General features: G+C 44.3%; 3 protein-coding genes across 12 annotated transcripts in view; all 3 read right to left on the reverse strand.

Moving 5' to 3' along the window:
* Positions 1-23,904, reverse strand: part of LOC147457523 (uncharacterized) — a 57,034-nt gene that overhangs the window by 14,430 nt on the left and 18,700 nt on the right. The window lies entirely within an intron of this gene.
* LOC147457524 (uncharacterized) lies at positions 5,770-14,982 on the reverse strand. The gene has a single exon (XM_086512392.1). The coding sequence runs from the start codon at positions 14,924-14,926 to the stop codon at positions 14,519-14,521; it is 408 nt and encodes a 135-aa protein (XP_086368518.1). The 5' UTR covers positions 14,927-14,982; the 3' UTR covers positions 5,770-14,518.
* Positions 15,086-23,115, reverse strand: LOC147457525 (uncharacterized). Its single transcript, XM_086512391.1, has one exon. It carries the CDS (start codon positions 16,839-16,841, stop codon positions 15,660-15,662), a length of 1,182 nt encoding a protein of 393 aa, XP_086368517.1. The 5' UTR covers positions 16,842-23,115; the 3' UTR covers positions 15,086-15,659.

Here is a 23,904-nt window from a genome sequence, read left to right on the forward strand (position 1 = left end):
GGCCAGTGTGAATAAATTGTGAACTGTGAATTGTTTTGAAGTGGTTATTTGGTGTTGTCGCGGTAGATGCTTGACTTGGAGTGTCCAAGTCTGTTACAGTGGAATCAGAGCACGGCCCATTTCTCTTCTACGGGAAATCCGGTCCCAAAAAAAAAATTCCGCGGCACCTATGGCTTCACACAAGGATCAGTCAACTCCCTCTGCATCCGGAGATGCGGCAAGGGATCACAACGAAGATTCCGGCAACGAGTATGGCCCGCCGCCTCGGCCTACTCAGGCGGAGCGTCAAGAGATGGAGCGTCGTCAATTGATCGGCGATGCAACAAAGATGATGCTCAATTTTGCGAAGGACCCAAAATTTGCAAAATATATGAGCGAGACTTCTTTTCAGGAAGTGCATGCGCGCCAGAAAACCACAACACCACCCCCAAAACCCACTCTCAAGAAACCTTTTGCTCACAAGAAATATTCAGAAGGAATTAGAAGAGGTGGTTGATACGCAGATTGCTCAGCTTTTTGATGCGTAAAATAAAGCTAAAAAGCACAGCAAAAAGCAGAAGAAAGGCACTGACTTCCCGGGTTATTTGGGTCGTCAGTCGACATTTGAAAAGGCAAAGAAACAGAAGAAGCGTGTTCGATTTGAAGAAGTACCCAGTTCTTCTTCTTCTTCTTCTTCTTCTGACAGTTCTTCTAGCTCACCTAACTCGAGCAAAGAAGACCGCAAAGGCAAAAAGCGAAGCAAGAAACAACGCTTCAGAAAGTGCAAGAAAAAGGCAAAGAAGTCTAAATCTCGCCCAGTGAGTGACAGTTTCTACAGAGGACTCGTCTACAGACAGTTCAGACTCTGACGACAATAACTTTTATGCAAAGAAGAAGAATTTTTTATAAAGCCAACCAATATGACTTTTTGGAAGATAAAAGCAAGAAGGTCCGAGAGTTTAAGGAAGGTGGACAGTCAATTAAATTTGACACGTTTTCGGGATATGGAGAAGCTTCGAAGGCTTTATCTTTTGTACCTCAGTTTGACATCGCTTTCGCGGGAGGACGCTACTCAGAGCACTCTAAGATTCGGAGAGCTGCCTCTTACTTTAAGGGGAATGCTCGAACTTGGTGGTCCACGCTTCTTTTAAACAAGACTGCGCCAGTTAAATGGCTGACATTTAAGAAGCTTTTATTTCTTCTTGGCTAACTCAAGAGTATGAACGCGATATACGAGCTACTTGGAACCATCTTCAGATGACCAAGACAGATACAATGGACGCTTATTGCGAGAGATTTTGGAGCTCTTTTCTACCCGCCTCTTTATTCAAGAAGATCTCGTTCAAAGAACAGATTGAGCGGTTTACCTCGGGTCTACCTACAAAGATCCGAGATCACTACTTGGAACAGAAGTCAGCTTCTATTCAGGAGTTGATGAGTCATGCGAAACGGGGTCTTGCCATTCACTCTGGCAGTCTGACCTACCCCACTGATGAGGTCATGACACAAAGAGCTGAACAAACTTCTACAAATGAAAGTAGAAAGAGAAAGAGCAACTCAGAAAAGAAAGATACACGACCCAAGCTTACTCCTCAGGAGAGAGCTTGCTTCATCAGGGAGGGGAAGTGCTTTGGATGCGGGGAACTTGGACATATCTCTGCGAAGTGCCCTAAAAAGGCACAGAAAGAACAAGACGACGAAAGGCCTGAGAGTTCGAGAGCAGCTGAGGGACGTGGAAGAAAAGCCAAGATGAAAACAGGATTGGTTCTAGATTGCGTGGGTACCGATCCTAGCACGATGAACGAGAGTACAGAACTTTGCCGAGCTTGGGGCAAAGTGAAAGACCAAGAGGCCCTGATCTTCTTTGATGGAGGAGCTAAGGCCAACTTCATTTCACCGGAATTGGCGGCACAGCTCGACATCACTCCCGATCGAATGGGACCACTTGCGGAGGCAGTTCTAGCGGCACCCGGCAGGGACGTAGCCATTACACCTGTCATTGGCAAACTTCGGTTGCATTGTCAAGGGTATTTGGGGCATGAGGACTTTTACATAATGCCTTTGGAAGGTTGTGATGTTCTCTTGGGAGTTCCCTGGTACCACAAGAACAACGCCGTGGTCGACTATCGGGCGAGGAAAGCGACATTGACTACAGAGAAGGGCACAACCATTGTACTTGACATTAAACTGAAGGGCGAGTCTGTCCCTATTGTATCGGCTTCGGCCATTTCAAAATTAATGAAATCCAGTTTGTTTGTTTACTCGATCTTTATGAAAGAGTTGAGTGATGAAGATAAGACAAATATGTATGAGCTTGATAAAGAACGCCAAATCCTGATTGCTTCTCAAAGGGCCTGCCAGGCGAGTTACCACTTGCTCGTCCTGAAGATCATACCATTGATCTGATACCTGGAAGCACATCACCGAACCGGCCACCTTACCGTGTGAGCCGAGCACAAAATGAAGAGATTATAAACCAAGTGAAAGACCTCTTGGAAAAGGGTCTTGTCCAACCTAGTACTTCACCGTATTGCTCTCCAGTGTTGTTGGCTTTGAAGAAAGACGGATCTTGGAGAATGTGCATCGATTATAGAGCTCTCAACAAAATCACCATCAAGAATAGATTTTCGATTCCTAGGATCGATGATATACTCGACAGATTACAGGGACCCTTGTGCTTTAGCAGGATTGATTTGAAGAGTGGATATCATCAAGTCAGAATTGCGCCGGGAGACGTCTACAAGACAGCATTTCAGACGACTTTTGGGTTATTTGAGTTTTTGGTGATGCCTTTTGGCTTAACCAATGCTCCTGCGACATTTAACTGGATGATGGACAGGTTTTTTCGAGAGTACAAGCTATTTGCTGGCACTTTCTTTGACGATATCATTGTTTTCTCCAAGAATGAGGCAAAACATAGAGATCCTCTGCTTCAGGTCTTTCAGGCATCACGAGATCTCAAGTTAGAGATTAATGCAAAGAAAAGTGAAGTTTTCCTACCAGAGATACACTTTTTGGGACACATTGTGTCAGCAGCAGGAGTGCAAATGGATCCGGCCAAGATAGAGACTATCCATGCTTGGCCCAATTTGAAGAATGTCCATGAAGTTAGAAGCTTCTTGGGACTGTGTTCGTACTACAGGCGGTTCATTCGAAAGTTTGCAAAGGTTGCTTCCCCTTTGCATATCTTGACACAGAAAGGAGTCCCTTTCTCGTGGGGACCCACAGAGGTGACTGCCTTTCAGATATTGAAAGAGAAATTGACTACGGGACCAGTTTTGACTTTCCCGGACTTGCAGAAGTCATTTGAAGTATATTGTGATGCTGTGGTCGTAGTCTCGGTGCGGTCTTAATGCAAGAAGGCCATGTCATTGCTTACGAGAGCTGATTGTTCTCAAGGCCAAAAGACAGCACAGATTTATGAGAAAGAGCTTTTGGCAATTATCCATGCTCTTATTCAGTGGCGGCACTACCTAATCGGAGCGGATTTTACTGTCTTTACAGACCATCAGAGTTTACGCTACTTCTTGTCATAGAAGCAACTGTCGGAAAAGCAGATGATGTGGGCGAACATCTTTTGACAGTTTCACTTTCAGATTGTCCATGTTCAGGGACAGAAGAATGTGGTGGCAGATGCTTTGTCTCGGAAGCCATTGGTTCTGGCTATTTCCGCGATACATCATAGGAGCTTCAAGGATATGGTCGGTCAGTACACACCACAGAACAGATTTTGCACATGTATTCAGTTGAATACAGAAAGGGGAGATAGCAGCGGATTATTCCATTCGGGATGGCTACTTGATGAATAAAACCATGTTGTGCGTTACACAGCCGTTGAAGGGAAAAGGCTCTAACCGAATGCCATTGTCCGCCTTTTACGGGTCGCCGATGCATTGCTACCACCTTGAAAGAGGTAGAGAGATACTTTTTTTTTTTTGGCCGAGGCTCAAGAAGGATGTGGACGAGTATGTGCACAGTTGCTTGGTATGCCCGAAGGTCAAGTTTGACAGGCATAAAGCACAGGGATTGTTACAGCCTTTTACCCATACCACCCACCCTGGAAAAGTACTGCAATGGATTTCATCTCCCAAGAACACAGCGTGGGCACGATTGTTTATTGCCCAGGTCTTCAGATTACGTGGCATGCCTGAGACGATTGTCTCCGACAGGACCCCAGGTTCATGAGTTTGTTTTGGACGGCTATTTGGGAGAACATAGGCACGCGGTTGCAGTTCTCGTTCCACCCGCAGACTAACGGGCAATCAGAGATTGCTAATTCAGTGGTACTGGCTTTGTTGAAGTCTTCTTGGTTGGATCAGAAGACTACTTGGGAAAGGTTTTTTTACCTTTGGTGGAATATGCTTACAGAAACACGTTTGACTCTTTGATAGGGAAGATACCATTTGAGATTTTTGAATTTGCTACGAAGGTTCTACCCTTCCTTAGCGAAAGATAAGATTTTTCTTTGAAGCCGACCAGTTCACGAGGGACTTGGTCCGGAAGGCTTTGCAGAAATTTCAGGAAAGACAAAAAAAGGCCGCAAATCGCCATTGTCGCGATTTGAAATTGAAGGAGAAGGATTGGGTGCTCTTACATTATGGGAAGGCACGACCGAGAAAGAAAACAAAGGGGAAAGGAGCGGCTTCTTTGAAAGCTTAGCATGACATAGTGTGGACCTTTCCAAGTTTTCCGAAAAGATGAATGACATCTCCGTTGGACTAAAGCTGCCAATACTTGGAGGATTCACAATGTTTTTCATGTGAGTCTCTTGAAGCCTTTCCAAGGCGATGTGCCTGATGATGAACAACCCGAAATGGACGAAAACGAGCAGATACTCGTTCCAGAACAGACATTGGCACATAAATAAAGTAAGAAGGTAAAGCGAACTGACGGTTTCTGGTTAAATTCAAGACCTACTTCGCATTGGATGCGAAGCAAATGGAGGAGAAAGACCTAGCAGATATTCCTCAGAATGTGAATCTTTACCTTGAAGCTTTTGGTTTAGCATAGTCTATTCCAAATGGAACCCAGAATTCAGCTTGGGCGAAGGTCTGGTGCAATGGGTTTGCACAAGAGGGGAGTTACTCCACTCCTTTGTCAACAGATGCCTCGATTTCTGAATACTAGAGTCACTGATGTCTCTTTGGCTGACAGTATTCTGCTGGATGACTTTATGAAATGGAATTCCTGAATATCAAACTGATTTGTGCTTGACTTGTTTTTAAGTGCAGGAACTGATAGACGAAATAACTGCAGCATTTCGGTCTAAATGATCTCGAATAGACATGGTTGCAATAGGGGTTAGTCAATCGGGCATCTATGAGGTCCCGACTAGATCTAGATGCGATTGCTACCTACATTGCCGATAAATCATGGTCTAAGATCCGAATGAATGTTGAATGTCATGTGATGTCCTATGATGTCCTGTGATGTCTAGTGATGTCCTGTGATGTGACTATCGATTGGTACATGTGCTAGATGTGTGTTCCTAGTACGTAGGTACTAACAGTCAGTGTCTGGTAAGACGGTTTATGGCCTCTGTCTGTTTTGCAGGCGTAATTGAGTGCGATTACAATGCTTTCAAGAGAGGGGCATGTCACAAAGTGATGACGTGCCTGCCAGAAACCCTAACCCTAAAACCAAAAACCCTAATTCTGTTGAAACCCTAACCCTAAAACCAAAAACCCTAATTCTGTCCTAACCCTAACCCTAATTTGCTGGACATCAACATGATTTACGGAAAGCTGGGCAGCTTTTTGGCGTTGCTTTTTCTACGCAAATTGCTGAGAAAGAGAGAGAGAGAGAGAGAGAGAGAGAGAGAGAGAGAGAGAGAGAGAGAGAGAGAGAGAGAGAACCCTCTTTGCTTTACTTTAGCAAGAGAGAGAAAGAGAAAGCCTCTTTGCTTTATTTATTAAAAGAAAGAGAGAGGAAGAACTTTTGCTTTATTTTCAAAGCTTTTACTTGAAGCTTTTGATTTTCAGCTTTTGGGGCTATGCTTTTGGCAACCCTTGTACTCTTTAAATAAGTGGGTAGGCCACTCACAACTCAAAGCATCTGGACGCAGAGTCTGAGTGTGAGCGCCTGCCCGCACTCTTGTACTTTGAACTCGGATTAATACAAAAAGAAATACCGAAAGGGGCACCAGTCTTTGGCGCCAATAGCTCTAGGCACGGAACTCCGCCGGGCCAGTGTGAATCAATTGTGAACTGTGAACCGTTTTGAAGTGGTTATTTGGTGCTGTCGCGGTAGATTCTTGACTTGGAGTGTCCAAGTCTGTTACAAAAACTCAGCACATGTACTCGCCACATTGGGCGCATAAATGTTCGGGAAGCCCAAGAGGCAACCCTGAACTTGCATAGTATACCTCCGTCCACAATGGCCTGCTGCCACGAGTCTACAATAGTCATACATACCCCTCCCTGGATGCCACCACGTCCAAATGCAGCTAACCAGAATGTCTCATACCGTCCACGCAAAAGCTGACCACATTGTCTAATGCGGCTCTCACACAGATGATGCTCATGTAGCATAAGAAGGCCAATCCCTCCTCCCACAAGGCATCGCTGAAGCTCTTGACGTAGTCGGCCCCTCTGGCGCTAAAACTGGGGCCCACCTAATCCCTGCACGTTCCATGAGACGATCGTCATGGAGAGCGAGAGAGAACTGATGCTGCAACAGCAGCAGCTAACCGTGCTATCTTCGACGCTAGCTTAAATGGGGAATAATCCGCATCCGAGCGCCCCCGAGATAGGTGTGACTGCCAAGAGTGTCTAGCCCAAGCCCAAGAAGAATGGTCCATGCGCAAGGCAACCTCCTTTGTCCAGGAGTCCTCATGTATGTGTACATAGCAAGGCGGGCTCTACATGTCAGCAAAGAAGTGAACCACAATGTGTCTACATCCTACCGAGTCTGGAGGTGTCACTGAGAACTTGGCCAACGGCCACAAAGTCTGAACCAAGTCTATAACCCCTAAGTCTCCCATGCGGTGAGAGAACTCAAGGGCCTGTGCTTGCAGCCACTCCAACATTGAGTCCAAAGTCCACTCAGGCTGGTCCCTGCCACACAGGGGAAAAGAGAAATTAACTGCTGAGTCCAAGGCCTCTATCCCCCTAGCTGCAAGGAACAGTACATGAACTCTGACGCAGGCTGCCTCAAAGTCTGGTGAAGGGTCGCCGAGAAAACGTGTGAAGTTGCAGGCAAAAAAGTCCCACCGACGACGGATGTCAAAACTCATCAGCCCACGAGCAACTACTGCGAAGAGAGACGTCGACACCAGAAGGGGGTTTCGCAAGAAAGGTTGTCCGTCTCTCGCCAAGCGACTCATGGCAAAGGCGCTACCAAGAGATCTCCTAGCAAACGAGGATGGTCCTACCCCCTAGGACGACTGCGGGGTAGAAGCGGGAGGAGAGGTGGAAGCAGGGGGGGTAGCTGGAGAAGGAGTGGGGAGTCGGGGAGCGGTAGAGGAAGAAGGGCGAGGAGGGGAAGAGGAGGAAGGAGGCGGAGGGGGAGGGGCGGAGGGGAACTCAGGGGGGAACTTCCATGTGTTTATATCTATACCATACCGTTCCATATGTCCGCTACAAATGCATACGATACGGAATACCATACGATGCTCTAAGTGGGGGTAAAATTTGGGCATTTTCAGCGATCGCAAGCTGCAGGCTTCTTCTTGACTTGGAAAATTGCAAGCGTTGATTGTGCTTCTAGAAACCTACAATCTGTGCAAGCTCTTGAGGCTTCGAGCCACAAAAGGTGACACAACCTCCCGAGGACCATGGTTTTGGGCAAAAGCCTCTTGCTTGCACCATGCAATGTGAGTCATGACTCGTGAGCTCCAACTCCCAAGTAGGCCAATTTGTGAGAGATGGGCCGCAGGAAGCATTTAGAGTGGCAGTATGTGACTACTTCACAGGTAGTTCCAAACGTACTATACGTGGCGGATTTGTACGTACTGTACGTTGTTCCATACATAAAATATTTTTATGTACATAAAAATACGTGCTCTTGTAAAAAAACCTCAATTTACTAGAGTTTCTAGGACATTTCAAATAAAAGACAAGAGAAAAGGCAACAGCTACTAGAGACGTTTAAAGATATGTTTTGCAAGACATCTACATACTATGTAACTACTGCAAGAGACTTCATTTGACATTGATGATTGAACAAGCATATCAAAGCTCAAATGAGATCTGAAATAACACACCAATACTAAAAACACCAATTTGCTCTCCGATTGTGTGTCTAAAAGTGTACGGAATGGTTCAAAAACCGTCACGCTACAATTTGGTGGCCTTATCTTCCACAAAAACAAAATTAAACAAAAACAACAAAAAAAAGGCTTGTACGGATCATACGGTATTGATAAGATCCATACGTACGTCTTGAAACAACCTTGTGGTGAAGTCCCTTGAGATAAGGCAATACACATGTCAATGCAAGTTTTGCCCACACCATTGGGATGGAGACCCTCAACACATTACACATATGCTCGGTTTGAGTGGCTTTGGTGTTGAAAATGTGACCAATGTTCAGAGAATATAAAAGATATATGTAGGAGGTGCTTACGTGTCAAAGCCTAAAAAATGGAGCCAAGATGATGTGGTTGCCCGAGAGCAGAAACCCTAACCCTAATTTCTGCCAAAAACCCTAACTGTTGAAACCCTAATTATGGAAACCCTAACCCTAAAACCTGCAAGTCCTAATTCTGGAAACCCTAACCCTAAAACCTGCAAACCCTAATTCTAGAAACCCTAAGAAGAATAAGCAACAGAAGAAGAAGTCCTACCAACTTATGGGGACCCCGTCCGATGGGGACCCAAGTGACATAAAGGCATTAAAAATAAAGCAAAACACACTCAAAAGACTTTGCACATCAAAATATGATCGTGGCACCTGTACGGACGTCCCGGAATTCGCGGCGGATTTTTAGGGAAATCCCGAAATTTTAGGAAAGTGATTTTTTTGGGGTCAGCTTTTCATATTTGATGCTTTTAGGCTTTGGGCCTTTAAATATGAGCCTTGGGGACCCTCTCTGGCACTTTTTAGCGCGCAGATTGCAGAGCAGGTGCTCCTTGGCTGTTGTACTTTGTGAATCGGCAGTAATATAAAGAAATACCGAAAGGGGCGCCAAGGTTTGGGGCCAATACTCTCTGGGGTGGAATTTCAGCCACTCGGTGTCGCATGTCGTCTCTCTCTCTTTCAGTTCAGTTGTTATTGAAGTCCTAAAAGTGTGTTCAGTCTGTTCTTTTCTATTGGCACGTGGTGCCCACCTTGTGACAGGAGGTTGCATGCGGATGCGTCTAGCATAGCACAAGGCCAAGAGGCTATGGTCGATGATCTAGATTAAAATGTATCTCAAGGTGTGGAATCAGACAAGTGCGTGCACATGCAAGTGGAAATGTGGGATCATCAAGTCAAGCTCACATGAGAAAGAGGGCCAAAGGGGGGGGGTTTGCAAATGCATGGGGCAAGCAAACATTGCATTGTGTTGCTCCTTTTATGCAAAGGACGTCCCTTGTTGAAGGGTGAGGAGTCATTTTTATGTGAATATGGTGAAGGCAATTGGACATGCAGGTCCGTATGCGCCTCCAACTTACTATGCATTGTGTACCAAAGAGTTGGAAAAATGAAGTCAAATGTATTGAACATGAGCTCATGGAGGTGTGGATAAGTAGAAGAGATGCGGATGCATCATAGTTTGTGATAATTGGTATGGCACAAGAAAGAGACCTGTCATCAATTTTTTTGCATGCTTTATTCATGGCAATGTGTTTTTGAAATCTGTGGACACATCGGGCGAGTACAAGTCCGCGGAGTTCATTAACACCTAAAGCATGTCATAATTGAGGTTGGCTCCAAAGAGCATTGTTACCGCCCTATACATCAGTGTTAGTCTATTTACTTTTGTTTGTAACTAAGGTTGGAACCTTTGAGCCTTAAGCCAATGGTTGATGATTGAAGGGGATTAGTTGTAGGCGAGCTGTCACAAACGGGAGCATAAATATACTCGGATAAATAGAATTTATCACTTAATACTGAAGCCAAAGGATATAGAGAGAATAGAGAGAGAGAGAGAGAGAGAAGATCGACACAGTACTGGGGACCAGAAGATGGGCTGGTCCCCCCCCTTAGAGAGTATTCTTTATTAGGGAGAATCTTTTTACAAGCACAAGAACCGAAGAAAACCCCTCCGTTCTAAATCTCTGACTCGATGGTCGTTCCTTCCCGTAAGGGAAATCCGAGAGACAAGCTCTCAATCCTTTTTCCGTCTCTACTCGGAGTTGAGAGTCGAGACTCCGCAGACAATTTCCGAATTCCGTTTCCGGAATTCCCAAGCGTAGGCTGAAGCCTTCTCGCATCTCCTTCGCGATGAAGTACCTGCAAGCACACACGCAAACACGCGACAACAATTCGTATGGCGAATCCACAATAGATACCTGTCGCTCTTGTGCGGGAAAAGCGACTTCCGTGCTTCGTAGTCTCGCGATCTCTCGAGTCTTTTGGCGGCAGAGTCTTCTCTTACTGGTGCTGGCAACCCTCTCTTCGGTGAGGGCATGTGGTGCTTTTATAGCTCCTTCACCACGGCACGAATAGCTGCTCGCGGAGAGATCGCGGCCGTTTTTTTTTTTTCTTTTTTTCTTTTTTTTCCCGAAATAGGGAGAGAGAATTCGTTGGCTGGTTTTGTTGCTTTATTTTTCTAAGTGGCTGCCCACTTATTAAGTGGACGGCCGGCATATTTTTAAAATTGGTCTGAAACTGCCTAAAAACTCAATAAAACCTTAAAAGTTAAAACAAATGCTTTCACAGCACTTCCCAGGCGTCCCTGGATACAACCACATGCACGAATGCAATGCAAACATAGATTCCTCGCGGGAAAGCGTCTGCTCTTCTCGAAAAACTCATTAAAATATTCCGCTTTTTAAGAAAAGCTTCTCAGAACCCATCTTTATTCTTGTGCTTGCATCTTTACGCGTATTCCTCTTTTCCAATTCGGATTTCCTCTCGACTATGGATATCCCCTTTCCGATGCACCCGTCACCCACCTTGTGACGCATCAGGAATACCCATCACCTAGTCCTTTCCTACCGAACTTACGGTACAATCCCCTTCACGATGCTCTATGTCACCCATCCTACGACACATCAAAAATGTCCGTTCCCGGATGGTCGGATACTTCTTCCCGATGCTCCCTGTCACCCATCCGATGTGACGCATCAGAAGTACCCGTTCCTGGTGGCCTTACACATATTCCCGTTCACAGTGCTCCCGTCATTACTTTGAATGACGCACTAGAAATACTTCTGTACTCGGATGTCTCTAGTGAGAAAAACCCTCTCACTTAAAATTCCAATAATTCATTTAGAATTATTTTTCATAGTGTTCCAAGTGAGAAAACCCTTCTCACTTATAAATCCAATAATTCATTTTGAATTATTTTCCTGTTTGATAAAGCCAATTTAGCAACATCCCTCTCACTTATAAACAGTTGTCCTCAACTGTAGAGGTACAACTGAACTGCCTGGGAGAAACTGGAAAGATTCCAAATCTTGCTCAATGGTGAGTTGAGCTAGTCCTTTCTAAAAAAGAGAACTTAAAAATTTAATTAAACAAAAATTCAATAATTCAATACTTACCTTACCGGTTCATGTCTTTCCTCTAGGACCTCGAGGATATCCTTCACCTTTCATTAAAGTTACGAGCCATGTAAGAACTCGTCATTCGCATCTTTCCAACAGATTGGAAGTTTCCTCATCCGAGAATCTGTTAACTCAATTCCACCTTCTCAATTTCGAGAAGAATAAACCTCCTAGAAATCAATCTAGGTCTATGTCCTTGCGCATAACCTTGCGCTATTAGTCCCGAGGATATTAAACCTCTTGTGTCCTCCCGCATAGGGCATGTCGAGAGCATTAAGCTCATGTGAATCTTCCTATGGCAGAACAAGTGTGTCATCTTACCAAAGTAAGTTCTTATTCCGGGCCTTTGCTTTGGGTAGGCCAATTGTTCTGATCCAAAGTTTCCTTATCTAAGACTCTGTTAACTTGATTCTGTCTTCTCAAATTCGAGAAGAATAATCTTCCTAGAAATCAATCTAGGTATTTGTCCTTGCGCATAATCCTACGTTGTTAGTCCAGAGGGTATTAAACCTCTTGTGTCCTCCCACATAGGGAATGCCCAAGTCATAGAAAGTTCGATGTCTTTCTTCCACAATTTGCAATCACCTTAAAGAAGGTTCTTATTCCAGGCTGTCGCTCAACGTAGGCGGACGGTTCCAGTCCGAAGATTCCTTGTGCACGGCGCACTTCCTTCCAATCTTTCCTCCTTGCAAGCATCAATGACGCCTTGCAAAATCTCAGGCAGGTAGGATTCTAGCCATAGCATTTTCTGAACGTACGTTCAAACCTAGTTCACAATAGAGCGAACCCTCTTTGATTCTCAAGGATGTTCTCCCATATGTAATTCTTACCATTTTGAAACGGTTGGCGAATTATATTCTTACGAACAGAATAGTTCGAATTTATTCCAGCAGCGTGTAAATGCTACTTGACATGCTCATGGAGAAACATATACCGCAACCAAAAGTTGCTACTATAATGGTAAAAGCACATAGCATACTCAATGATCAACGACCATCAGAAAACCTCTTCTTCCTAGAGAAACTCAAATTCCTTCTACCGAACACATCTCAAATAGAGATTCTCGTGTCGGAGTATCCTGGTGCACAAAAAGGCGCTCAAGAGAGTATAACAAACTCTCGTCCAGTTCCTAGGCATAGGTCTGCATCTTCGTGTGTTATCCATGTACCCAAAGGTGTACATAAGTTTCAGTGAGCCTGGGAATTTACTTCCCTTCGTAAGATCCTTAGAGCGAAGACTCTTAACCTAAGGATCCCTTGGCTCAATCTTAGAGCAAAACCCGCTCATCAAATAAACTAGGATTTCAATCCCTGGATTCCTCGAGCACGGCAGTAGTCGTCACTTGTTCCTTCCCTCGTAAAGAGAGTATTCCTTCACTTGTGCGAAAAGCACTACCATATCTTCCCTTACCGGGTAGGGGGTGTGGGCTTAAAGAGTACTCAAGCTTCATGAAAGCTTTTCTTTGCTTGAAAGCTCAGAATGGTTCCTTCATAATTTCCTACCAGCAAGTAATCTGTTGGAGAACTACCGGATACCAGATCAATCATGGACCTTCTGGATGGTTAAGCAAAGCAGTTCATCGTATAAAACAATGTTCTAACTCACCCTTACTCTCATAAACACTCGAGAGTGATTGTCCTAATTAGACTCGTGCATAAAAGCAATACGCAGTTTATGAGTTCCTCAAAGATTTAACTTTGATCAAAGACCTACCCTCTCACTTAAAGTTTGAGGGTCTTCTATTCAAAAACTTAGGAGTTAGATTGAATTCCCTTACTCCAAACTTTCTCCGGATAGCAACGTATCCTTCGAGGAGAGGTAACAAAAATTCATTGTTTCTGTGTTCAATGGTTCCCGTCCCACTACGGGGATTGGATTCTATGTACACTAAGGTGTACACTTTCAGCTTTTATTGCTGACTCTACCATCTACCATCTGCTACAAAGTATTTTGCAAATGGGTTTACAAAATTCGGGCAAAAGTCCTTCGTTGAATTTCTTCATCTTTCCTTCCTCGAAGAGTGTCGAGAGTGGAGGTACCTTGGCAAGAGTGAACCACTACTTGCTTGGAATAACTCGTGTTCCTATTGGGCAAACCGACCCTAATCTTCTTGGATGCCTTCCTCAAAGCGTAGAGGAAAAAAATTTGTTGAAAAACTCAGCCTTGAATTGAATCCAAGTCTTGTTGTAAGTTCCTTGCAGAGCTTTGGTATACCACCAAGTACTTGCAATCCCCTTGAGGTGTTTAATCACGTGCCTCATCTTCGACAAGGTGGAACCAAACGTAAAATATTGTACGTATTCGGTATGTAAGGTACGCAGTCCTGTATGGATTGAGGTTTAAGGTACGTAAAAATACGCACTATTGGTAAAAAACCCTTAAAAATTAGGAAAAACATTTGAAATTTCACAAAAGAAGCCCACAAATATATAAACTATCAATCTATATGGCTAAATGAAAAGGCCTACCTGCATTAAACATCAATCAAGTGACCTACCATGGTCCATATACGAACATGGGACACAATACCCGATTTCAGTAATAGTATGACAGACTCGATACCATAATCTAAAAAGAAACATAGCATTGTAAGGTAAGAGACAATGTACATCAATGATCATACAAGGGTGAAGATCCAAAGATTGACTAATGATGATTAAAAAACTGCAAATACAAAACTCAACACTACAATCATCCCGGTATGAAAATGGCATATCAATCATGACCAATGAGAATGACATAGCAATCATGACCAATGTCTGATGCCAACTACAAAAGCTCATAAACTAGCAAGGTGCAAATGCCAAAAGTTAAAACTAATACATAGCATGAATAATACTAGAAAAAACCCAATGGAGTCCTCAATCAAGAGACTCAAGTCTCTCTCTCCCAAGACAACTAGCTTAGAACTCATCATCGAATGAAGATGAGCTCTCTGCAGAGGAGAGAATGTCTCCATGTGACAAGACATTGCCCTCGTCGTCGTACTCTGGCTCCACAACCATAGACACCTGTGGCTGCTCTGCAACATCCTCAAGATCCTCCTCCTCTGTGGCGTGAATGAGACGAACCGCCTCATTTGCACGTACTTGTGCTTTGCGGACAAGAAGCTTTCCTTTGCGAATGCTCTCACGTCGTGCAATATCTGGATCTGGAGCTCGCTCTAGGAGTGGAATGTTGTATGCCCGTGCTCGCGATCTGGTCACTCGTCGATCCACACTCTCCAACTCTCTATGAAGTAGTCGAAGAATCTCCTCCTGCTCATCTCTCGTCTGCTGCTCAATGTTCTCTATAGTGGAATCAGGCACCATCTTAACATCCGTGGGATCTACCTGCTCATAGAAAAAACCGAACGTACGTTACAAAGAGTTCGATCATATCATCATAAGTAAAATCGACGAGTCAACAAAACCACATATTTAATATTACCTGCTTTGGTGTCCCCAAAGCATGGTAGGCTCGCACAAGCTTCATGTTGGCTCTACAGTAAACCAACCTCTCTAGTTGCGCAGTGCTTAGCCTATTGCGTATTTTGGTGTGGATCAATGAGTAGGCACTCCAGTTGCGCTCACAAGCACCCGCAGAGCAATCCTTCAATTGGGAAATTACAATGATTTAGGGTTTAGTATTTACATGCAAAAGTGGCAATGGTTTAGGTTTCGTATTTACCTGCGAAAGTAGGCGTAATGCAAGATCCGTAAGCTTGGGAAGACCCTGTCTCCCATAGCTCTGCCACCAAGTCAAAGGAAACTTGGTGGCCTCCTGTCTCAGTGCCACAGGCCGCACAAAGGAAGGACCTAAGCTGTTGATGAAGCTCGTCATCTCAGCATCAATCTCCAGTTGTGTGTCCTCGTCATACCTCAACGAGATGTATGAATCGCGTATTGCAAGCAAATCTCTATCATGGAATAGTTCTGGCTTTTTGTAGAGAGGATGGAGACATGCAGCCATTCCATGTATAGGACGGCTCATGAACGTCCACCGACTCTCCACAATAGCCAGTATGTCATCTCGTCTGCACACATCCATCAAAAAAGAAGCATCTCAGTGTAGCAGGTCCGAGCTATCTAAAAAAAAACAATTGCCAACAATTGTCAATGATGCAATCAAGGAAACATACCGCTGCTGAGACAAAGAAGGACACTCTCTAATGTGGCTCTTCATCTGCAAGAATAGATGGTAAACCAGCCCTAGTGTGGACCCCTCCATATCCGTGACACGCAGCAACACGTGAACAAGCTGCAAAGCCACTGTGAGAGACTGCACCTCTGTCCAAAAGCTCTCATCAAGAACACGCCTCTGGATGTACTTAGTGTTCTCCTGCTGGGAATTGTGCATGTCTCTCCATTTGGGATCCACCACTGTTTGCATCAGGGAATCCCTTAGCTTGAAGAGCCTATGGAGCACCAAATACATATAGGAAAACCTGGTTTTTGAAGGCCGTACCATATCCAACTGGCTGTGGCTCCTAAAGATGGCAAGTGCTTGGTGCTTCTTGCGGACGAAAGTGGTGATCTTTGTTGCATCAGACACAATAGGCAGCACCCAAGGGAGTTTCCCTATCCCCTCCATGAGTAAATCAAGGCAATGTGCAGCACAGGGGGTCCAAACTATGGATGGAAACTCTGTTGAAATCAAGTCACCCATTGCTTTGCAATTTGATGCATTATCAGTGACAACCTGTACCACATTCTCTGCGCCAACGTCTTTAATGGCCTGCCGAACGTGCGTGTAAATGAACTGACCTGTGATATGTTCCCCTGCCTTCCCTGCATCCACAGCTCGCAAAAAATATGTGCCAAGGCAAGATGACACAAGAATGTTGATGATGTGTCGTCGACGTATGTCACTCCAACCATCTGAAATGATTGTGCACCCAAATTGTTTCCATCCTACCTTCACTGGAACCAAAGCCCTGTCAATCAAAGCCTTTTGCTCATCAAGCATTGTCGTGCGCATTTTCTTGTACTCTAAGCCAGTCCATGTATCTGTGGGACCAACCTGAGCAATAGCCTTCACCATCCTTTTCCATTGGTCAGTCCTCAATACATTGAAGGAGATGTTGCACTCAATAAGAGTGCGAGCAATCTCCATCTCCGCCACCTTTTGTCGCTCCTTGATCCAAGATTGAGTATGCACACGCGAGGGCAAGGTGGTCTGCCTAGGCCCTGTGACATCCTCCGTATCATTAACATCCTCAGAAAACACATCCTCAACATCTTGCATGACACGAGCCCTCTTCCTGTTAGACTGAGCCTATGCACTAGGTTCACTACTTCCCACCGTTTGATCTTGAGTGTCCGTCTCCCCAAGGTCTCCGAGAAGGGCATCCTGAAGAGCATCTTGTGTAGATTGTTTTCCCCTACCTTTGTTTACTCCTGCCATTGCTGGAAATTTTTCTGCAATCAGTTGATCTTTTACAGCAGGCGGCACCTTCTTGCATGCTCCACAATTGGCTATACATCCTATTGCCGTCAAGTGCCTGACGACACGAGTGACCGTACTGGTCTTCTGCATCCCACAATACTTGCATTGCCAACGTCGTGTACCTGATCCGGATTGCCCTAGAGTCTTCACAATCTCAATGACATTAGTGTGAATGTTCCAGAGGGGGTTGGCTTCGCGAGGCATGGTGTTTTCTTCGCAAGAAAGGCGCTCACAGACCTGCTCTGCACTTGCTCTGCACCTGCTCTGCAACTTTTACAGAAGCGCACGCTCTCTGTAAAGAGCTTTACTGAAAAAATAAAACGCTACCCTATCGCTGCAACGGACGCCACACGCGCTGGCCAAATTTTTTTTTTAAAAATACTGCAACGTACGGATGCAATCCGTACGGTACAGATCCGTACTGTACGGACGTACCGTACGGATGTCATCCGTATGTACGTACGGTACTACCTTGCTCTTCGACGCTTTTTTTAGAAATTGCCGCTTGCAAAGGCAACTTCAAACTGTCGAATGAAAGCGTTAGCTTTTGGGACATCTTCCCATCCGTCAAAAGTATCAAACTTGACCGGAGTGTTCTGAGGTCTAAAGACCTTCTTCGTATCCTTCCCAAAATGGCGGGATTTCATGGCTATAGTTCTGGATTGACGTTCATGGATATTTTCTGGATTCTGAAGGATCTCGAGCATTCCGCTCCTTGGATTCTCTAGGTTCTTGAGCATCATGCTCTTGTCGCCTTCTCAGAGAATCCCAAGTCTTATGTCGACTTCTTGCAGAGAGAAAAAAAAAATTCCAACTCTGCGAGCATTTCCTTGCAGGACTTAGGGTTCCGCCTGCTTACTTCTCTCTTGGCTTGTCATGGCTTCTTCCCGTATCTTCCCAGAGTCGTCCTCCTTTACAGAGAAAGAGAGGAGACCATGCTCTGATACCATTATCACAAACGGGAGCGCATAACAATATAAAATATACTCGGATAAATAGAATTTATCACTTAATACTGAAGCCAAAGGATACAGAGAGAAATAAATAGAGAGAGAGAGAGAGAGAAGATCGACACAGTACTGGGGACAAGAAGATGGGTTGGTCCCCCCCCTTAAAGAGTATTCTTTATTAGGGAGAATCTTTTTACAAGCACAAGAACCGGAGAAAACCCCTCCGTTCTAAATCTCTGGCTCGATGGTCGTTCCTTCCCGTAAGGGAAATCCGAGAGACAAGCTCTCAATCCTTTTTCCATCTGTACTCGGAGTTGAGACTCCGCAGACAATTTCCGAATTCCGTTTCTGGAATTCCGAAGCGTAGGCCGAAGCCTTCTCGCTTCCCCTTCGCGATGAAGTACTTGTAAGCACACACGCAAACACGCGACAACAATTCGTATGGCGAATCCACAATAGATACCTGTCGCTCTTGTGCGGGAAAAGCGACTTCCGTGCTTCGTAGTCTCGCGATCTCTCGCGTCTTCTGGCGGCAGAGTCTTCTCTTGCTGGCGCTGGCAACCCTCTCTTCGGCGAGGGCATGTGGTGCTTTTATAGCTCCTTCACCACGGCACGAATAGCTGCTCGCGGAGAGATCGCGGCCGTTTTTTTTTTTTTTTTTCTGTTCTACCCGAAATAGGGAGAGAGAATTCGCTGGTTGGTTTTGTTGCTTTATTTTTCTAAGTGGCTGCCCACTTATTAAGTGGACGGCCGGCATATTTTTAAAATTGGTCAGAACCTGCCTAAAAACTCAATAAAACCTTAAAAGTTAAAAACAATGCTTTCACAGCACTTCCCAGGCGTCCTTGGATGCAACCACATGCACGAATGCAATGCAAACATAGATTCCTCGCGGGAAAGCGTCTGCTCTTCCCGAAAAACTCGTTAAAACATTCCGCTTTTTAAGAAAAGCTTCTCAGAACCCATCTTTATTCTTGCGCTTGCATCTTTACGCATATTCCTCTTTTCCAGTTCGGATTTCCTCTCGACTATGGATATCCCCTTACCGATGCACCCGTCACCCACCTTGTGACGCATCAGGAATACCCATCACCTAGTCCTTTCCTACCGAACTTATGGTACAATCCCCTTCACGATGCTCTATGTCACCCATCCTATGACGCATTAGAGATGTCCGTTCCTGGATGGTCGGATACTTCTTCCCGATGCTCCCTGTCACCCATCCGATGTGACGCATCAGAAGTACCTGTTCCTAGTGGCCTTACAAATATTCCCGTTCACAGTGCTCCCGTCATTACTTTGAATGACGCACTAGGAATACTCCTGTACTCGGATGTCTCTAGTGAGAAAAACCCTCTCACTTAAAATTCCAATAATTCATTTAGAATTATTTTTCTTAGTGTTCCAAGTGAGAAAACCCTTCTCACTTATAAATCCAATAATTCATTTTGAATTATTTTCCTGTTTGATAAAGCCAATTTAGCAACACGAGCAGTTAAGTTCTTGGGGCTGTCTTGCAATTCGACAGTTAGTCTTTTTCCTTATGCAGTCGTACTATTCTCAATACTGTTTGTAAGCATTTGTGTGTTGATGAACATTGAGTAATGCAGTGCCTTCTCTTCTCTATTTATTGTGTTCTTCAGTATTTTCTTATGCAGTAGTGTAGTGTAAGATGAGTTTTAATGGGTACCTTTGTTGATGAACATTGAGTAATGCAGTGCCTTCTCTTCTCTATTTATTGTGTTCTTCAGTATTTTCTTATGCAGTAGTGTAGTGTAAGATGAGTTTTAATGGGTACCTGCACTGAAATACAGTTAGGGCGGTTAGCCCCTAGCACTTTGGCGATCCTGCTTTCGGTTCGAGTTCAACCTGAACCATATGGCAGTCAGGAATAAGGCAGGAAACTAAGATGCAAGTAGACATAGACCACCTGAGGGAATTCTCAAATTGGATAACCCCACAGGAAGAGTCTGAGGAGTATGCAACCAAATTCTTGGAGGAGTTCTTCCCGAATCTGCCAAGGGAAGTCAAAATTGCGATAGCTGACAAGGTAGTTACTTCATTTTTACCTTATGGGGCATGCAATTTACCTTCATGTTACAATCTGTATGAAAAGAAGGTGTTCGTACAGTATTTAAGACAGAAAAGAAGAAACCATGTATGAGTGGGTTAGGGCGAGGGTCCAATTTACCACAACACTCATAAGGCACAAGGTTTAGACTGAGGAAAGAGTTTGCTGCAAGGGGAAGACAGGAAGAAGAGTCGAGTACAGATGACCAGGAAGAACCTTTAAGGGGACTTGCTGCAAGAGAAGAAATTGTTGGGGCGGGGACTAAACTTCAAGACACCTACAAACCAAGGAGGCAAACAAACAACTCCTCCCACAGCAGAACCACTTTTGGGACAATTGGTTAATGTACTGCTCACTCAGACAATCTTAAGGGCAAGAAGACAATTGCAATTTGTACCAGCAGGAACAGGTACTTTATCTTTTAATCCATTCACGATAAGAATACTCAAAACACTTCCAATACCTCCAATGGTTGCACCAAATCCCAAAGTGGGAGAGGCAAAGTTCAGTGGGAAGAAGTCTCAAGATGCTGATAGCCATGTTGGTCAGTTTCAAACAAGATGGTCTGCAAGTGGTTATGAGGTGTTACATCCAGATGTAGTGAAAGAAGAGCATTTTGCAGCAACACTGCAGGGTAAGGCCATGGATTGGTTCTTGCAGTATGGCATGGCAGCTTTTGCTGATTATAATGATTTGAGGTAGAGATTTCTATTGAGGTTCAAGGAGGATAAAACACCTGAAGATATTTTAAAGAAGTTAAGGAAATTGAAGCAGAAAGATTTGTTAGTTGAAGATTATACACAGGAGTTCAGAAACTTAAATAATAGATTGGAAGCAACACAAACAACCTTCTATGGAGCAATTGGGAGATTATTTTTGTAACGGACTCAAAAATGAGTTCAGAAGTGCAGTAGCAGGGAGACTCCCATTAGCAAATGCACAAGATTTTATTGATTTGGTGGAAGGAGTTGCAAGAGCTGAAAGAAGATATGGAGGTAAGGCAAACTCAAGGAGAAGAAGAAGAAAAAGACTGAGGGTCAGACTCAAAGTCAGAAGAGTCAGAGTCAGAGTCAGAAACTGATGATTCAGATCAGGATACTGAAGTTGACACTGATAGTGATGAGGAGGAAGATTGGTCAGAAAAGAAGAAGAAAAAGAAGAAGCAGGAAAAGAAGAAGCAGAAGAAATATAAGGGTAAGCATAAGAATGAAAGGAAGCAAGGAAAGGAAGCAGTAACTGCAGATGCAGTTAACAAAATCATTCACGCAAAATTGCAGACAATTGGAATGAATCAATTGGAATGTCAGGAAAACCATATTGCCAGGTTTGTCAAAGATTTGGTCATGAATATGAAAACTGTTACTATAATCGAGATTTTACAAGAAGAAGACCTGTATATATTATTCAAAAAATGAGGGAGGCAGTTGCAAATGTGGTAGCTCCTAAGGGTGCTAACAGGAGATATCAGGAACCTGCACCAAAATCCTAATAATTGGGGATATCAAAATAGGAATCAAAATAATATGCAACAGTCACCATGCAATTATTGTGGGGTTATGGGACACAGGCAAGGACCTGATTGTGAACTTTGGTGTAGACATCGAAATGATAGGGGAATCCCTATTATCAGGTACAACAATAACAATAATAATCGACCTCCAGAACAGAATCAACCACTTCCACCACAACAGCAGCAAAGACCTCCAGGTCAAGCTAATTTAGTGATTTTGGAAGAGTGGACTGAAGAAACATGGACTGAGGAAGAATGGATTGAGAAAAAGGCAGACTTTCCCAAAGAGAGACAGCAAACTGATCAGCAGGTGCAAGATAGCAACCTGACTTAGGAAACACCTAGGCATTATGATTGTGACTGCACGGCTTGTATCCTAATTGAGGGTATTCCAGAACCCAATGGATGTATTGATGTCATGGTGGTTACTAGGGCAAAGACTAAGATTGGAAAATCCATCTTGGAAGAATTGGACAACCGAGACAGTTTGAACTGGAAAGATCAAAGTAAGGACAGGGGCACTCAAGGAAGTGCAAGACTCTCAGAGAGGAGGTGTACAACCTGCGGATTGGAATTTTGTTATAAAATCATTAAATGATAAGGAAAGAAGAACCACAAACCACAATCCAATTGTACTGCAAGAACAAGTTGGTGGTGATGAATTCTCTGAAGCTTTATTATCAGGTCCATTTCGACTATATAGTAGAATTCATAATAATACCTTAACTTGAGCCACCTCTTTCACTCCTATATCTTGGGTAGAAAGTGAAATGATCCAGATTACCATCGTGTAGAGGTTGAATCAGCTCGTGCAGCCAACTATCAGAAGAAGACGACTTGTTTAGAGCTAGGTGACTTGTGCAGAAGCTATTGTACCCTACACCCCTCCCGGTTGTGAACACGCCCATAAGGACTCTTACACCTTCCTCAAACTGAGGGAGTTTGGGGTTAACACATTGAGAGCACCGACCTCATCTCTGACGGGCTATCCTTTGTCTGCAGACTCTAGAGAGCCCTTCTTTTGGGCATGGAGACCTTTGTAATTCAAGCAAACAAGTTTGGCCTTCCTTTGACTTGAATCTCAAGGCAATTGAGTTTCCAAGCAAATGCTTTCAACCTCTTCAAGGTAAAGCTTTACACAATCAACAGAAATTCCAACAAGCACTCAACGTGGTATCTCTTCAAATTTCGCCTATGTTCAAAGTCTTCATGCATTTGGAGCTCTCTAGAGGAGCTACAGCATCATCAAGGAGCCACTACATAGTCAACTCACTTGACATTTTTGGGTCACATTACCATTTTGCATTTGATTCTTCTGCAAGCTTATTTTTTCAAAATGTATTGTTGTGAAACTCAAGATGGTTCACCTATCGTGCTTGACGAAAACTCTCAAAGCCTTATTCTCTCAATGTACTTCTAAATGAGTTCTCGCATGTTGAATATAATATTGCTTCGAAATAACCGTGCTGTTGCTGCCCGCAACCCCCTCGCCATCGCCAAGCTTCCCCATCCCCCCCCCCAACCAAACCGTGCCTCCTGCACGCTGCCCGCCCCCTGCGTGCTGCTCACACCACGCTGGCCAATGCCCGCCCCCTGCTCACAGCGCGCTGCCCTCTGCCCGTCCCCTGCTCGCTATCCATCCCGTGCACCCTACCCCCAGCCCGCAGCCATTCATTGCATCCCCCCTTGCCCCACCCAACCCTGCTCGCCTTGCACCCACCCCTCCCCCCCTTTTCTGGTTTTTCGCAGGTGTCACCTCCTTCGGTCCATCGTCGACTCGCTAGCCGTGAGTCGTTTAAGGAGGAGAACGACACTCTTCACCTTCCCCCGTAGTAGCAGACACAGATGGAGAATTCAAGAAAATAATTACCACGACAGATTGGGGGGAGTCTATTCTATAAATATTAAAAGCCAAGTACCTATTAAGGTCAAGGTTAAAAAAAACTCCCACTCAATTTTTTACAAGGGCTATAGGGTTTGTGCCCATAGGAGAAAGAATGTTAAAGAGGTATTAGTACATGTAACAAAGCAATCAGGTCGGGTAGTGTATTGTAAAAGCACTCATCCAATTATTCCCACAAGGTGCAAGTTTTTGAGTGGGGAAAAAAAAGGGGGGAGGAGAAGGGGGGGGGGGGGGTTTCAATGTTTGTGACTAACATTCCCATTACCAGTTAGGGCTCTGAAATTTGGCGAGAGGTCATACATAACTTTAAAGTGGGATATTTTGATGTGTATGTCATAAAATCTAATATCTAACTAACCCAAATGATTTTCTCATATTAAATTAATCACTTAATGTGGGAGAATAAACGGGAACAAGTGTTAAGATAT

The sequence above is a fragment of the Adiantum capillus-veneris genome, chromosome 5, assembly GCF_014529385.1.
Source record: "Adiantum capillus-veneris isolate H3 chromosome 5, ASM1452938v2, whole genome shotgun sequence".
Classification (NCBI taxonomy): Eukaryota; Viridiplantae; Streptophyta; class Polypodiopsida; order Polypodiales; family Pteridaceae; genus Adiantum; species Adiantum capillus-veneris.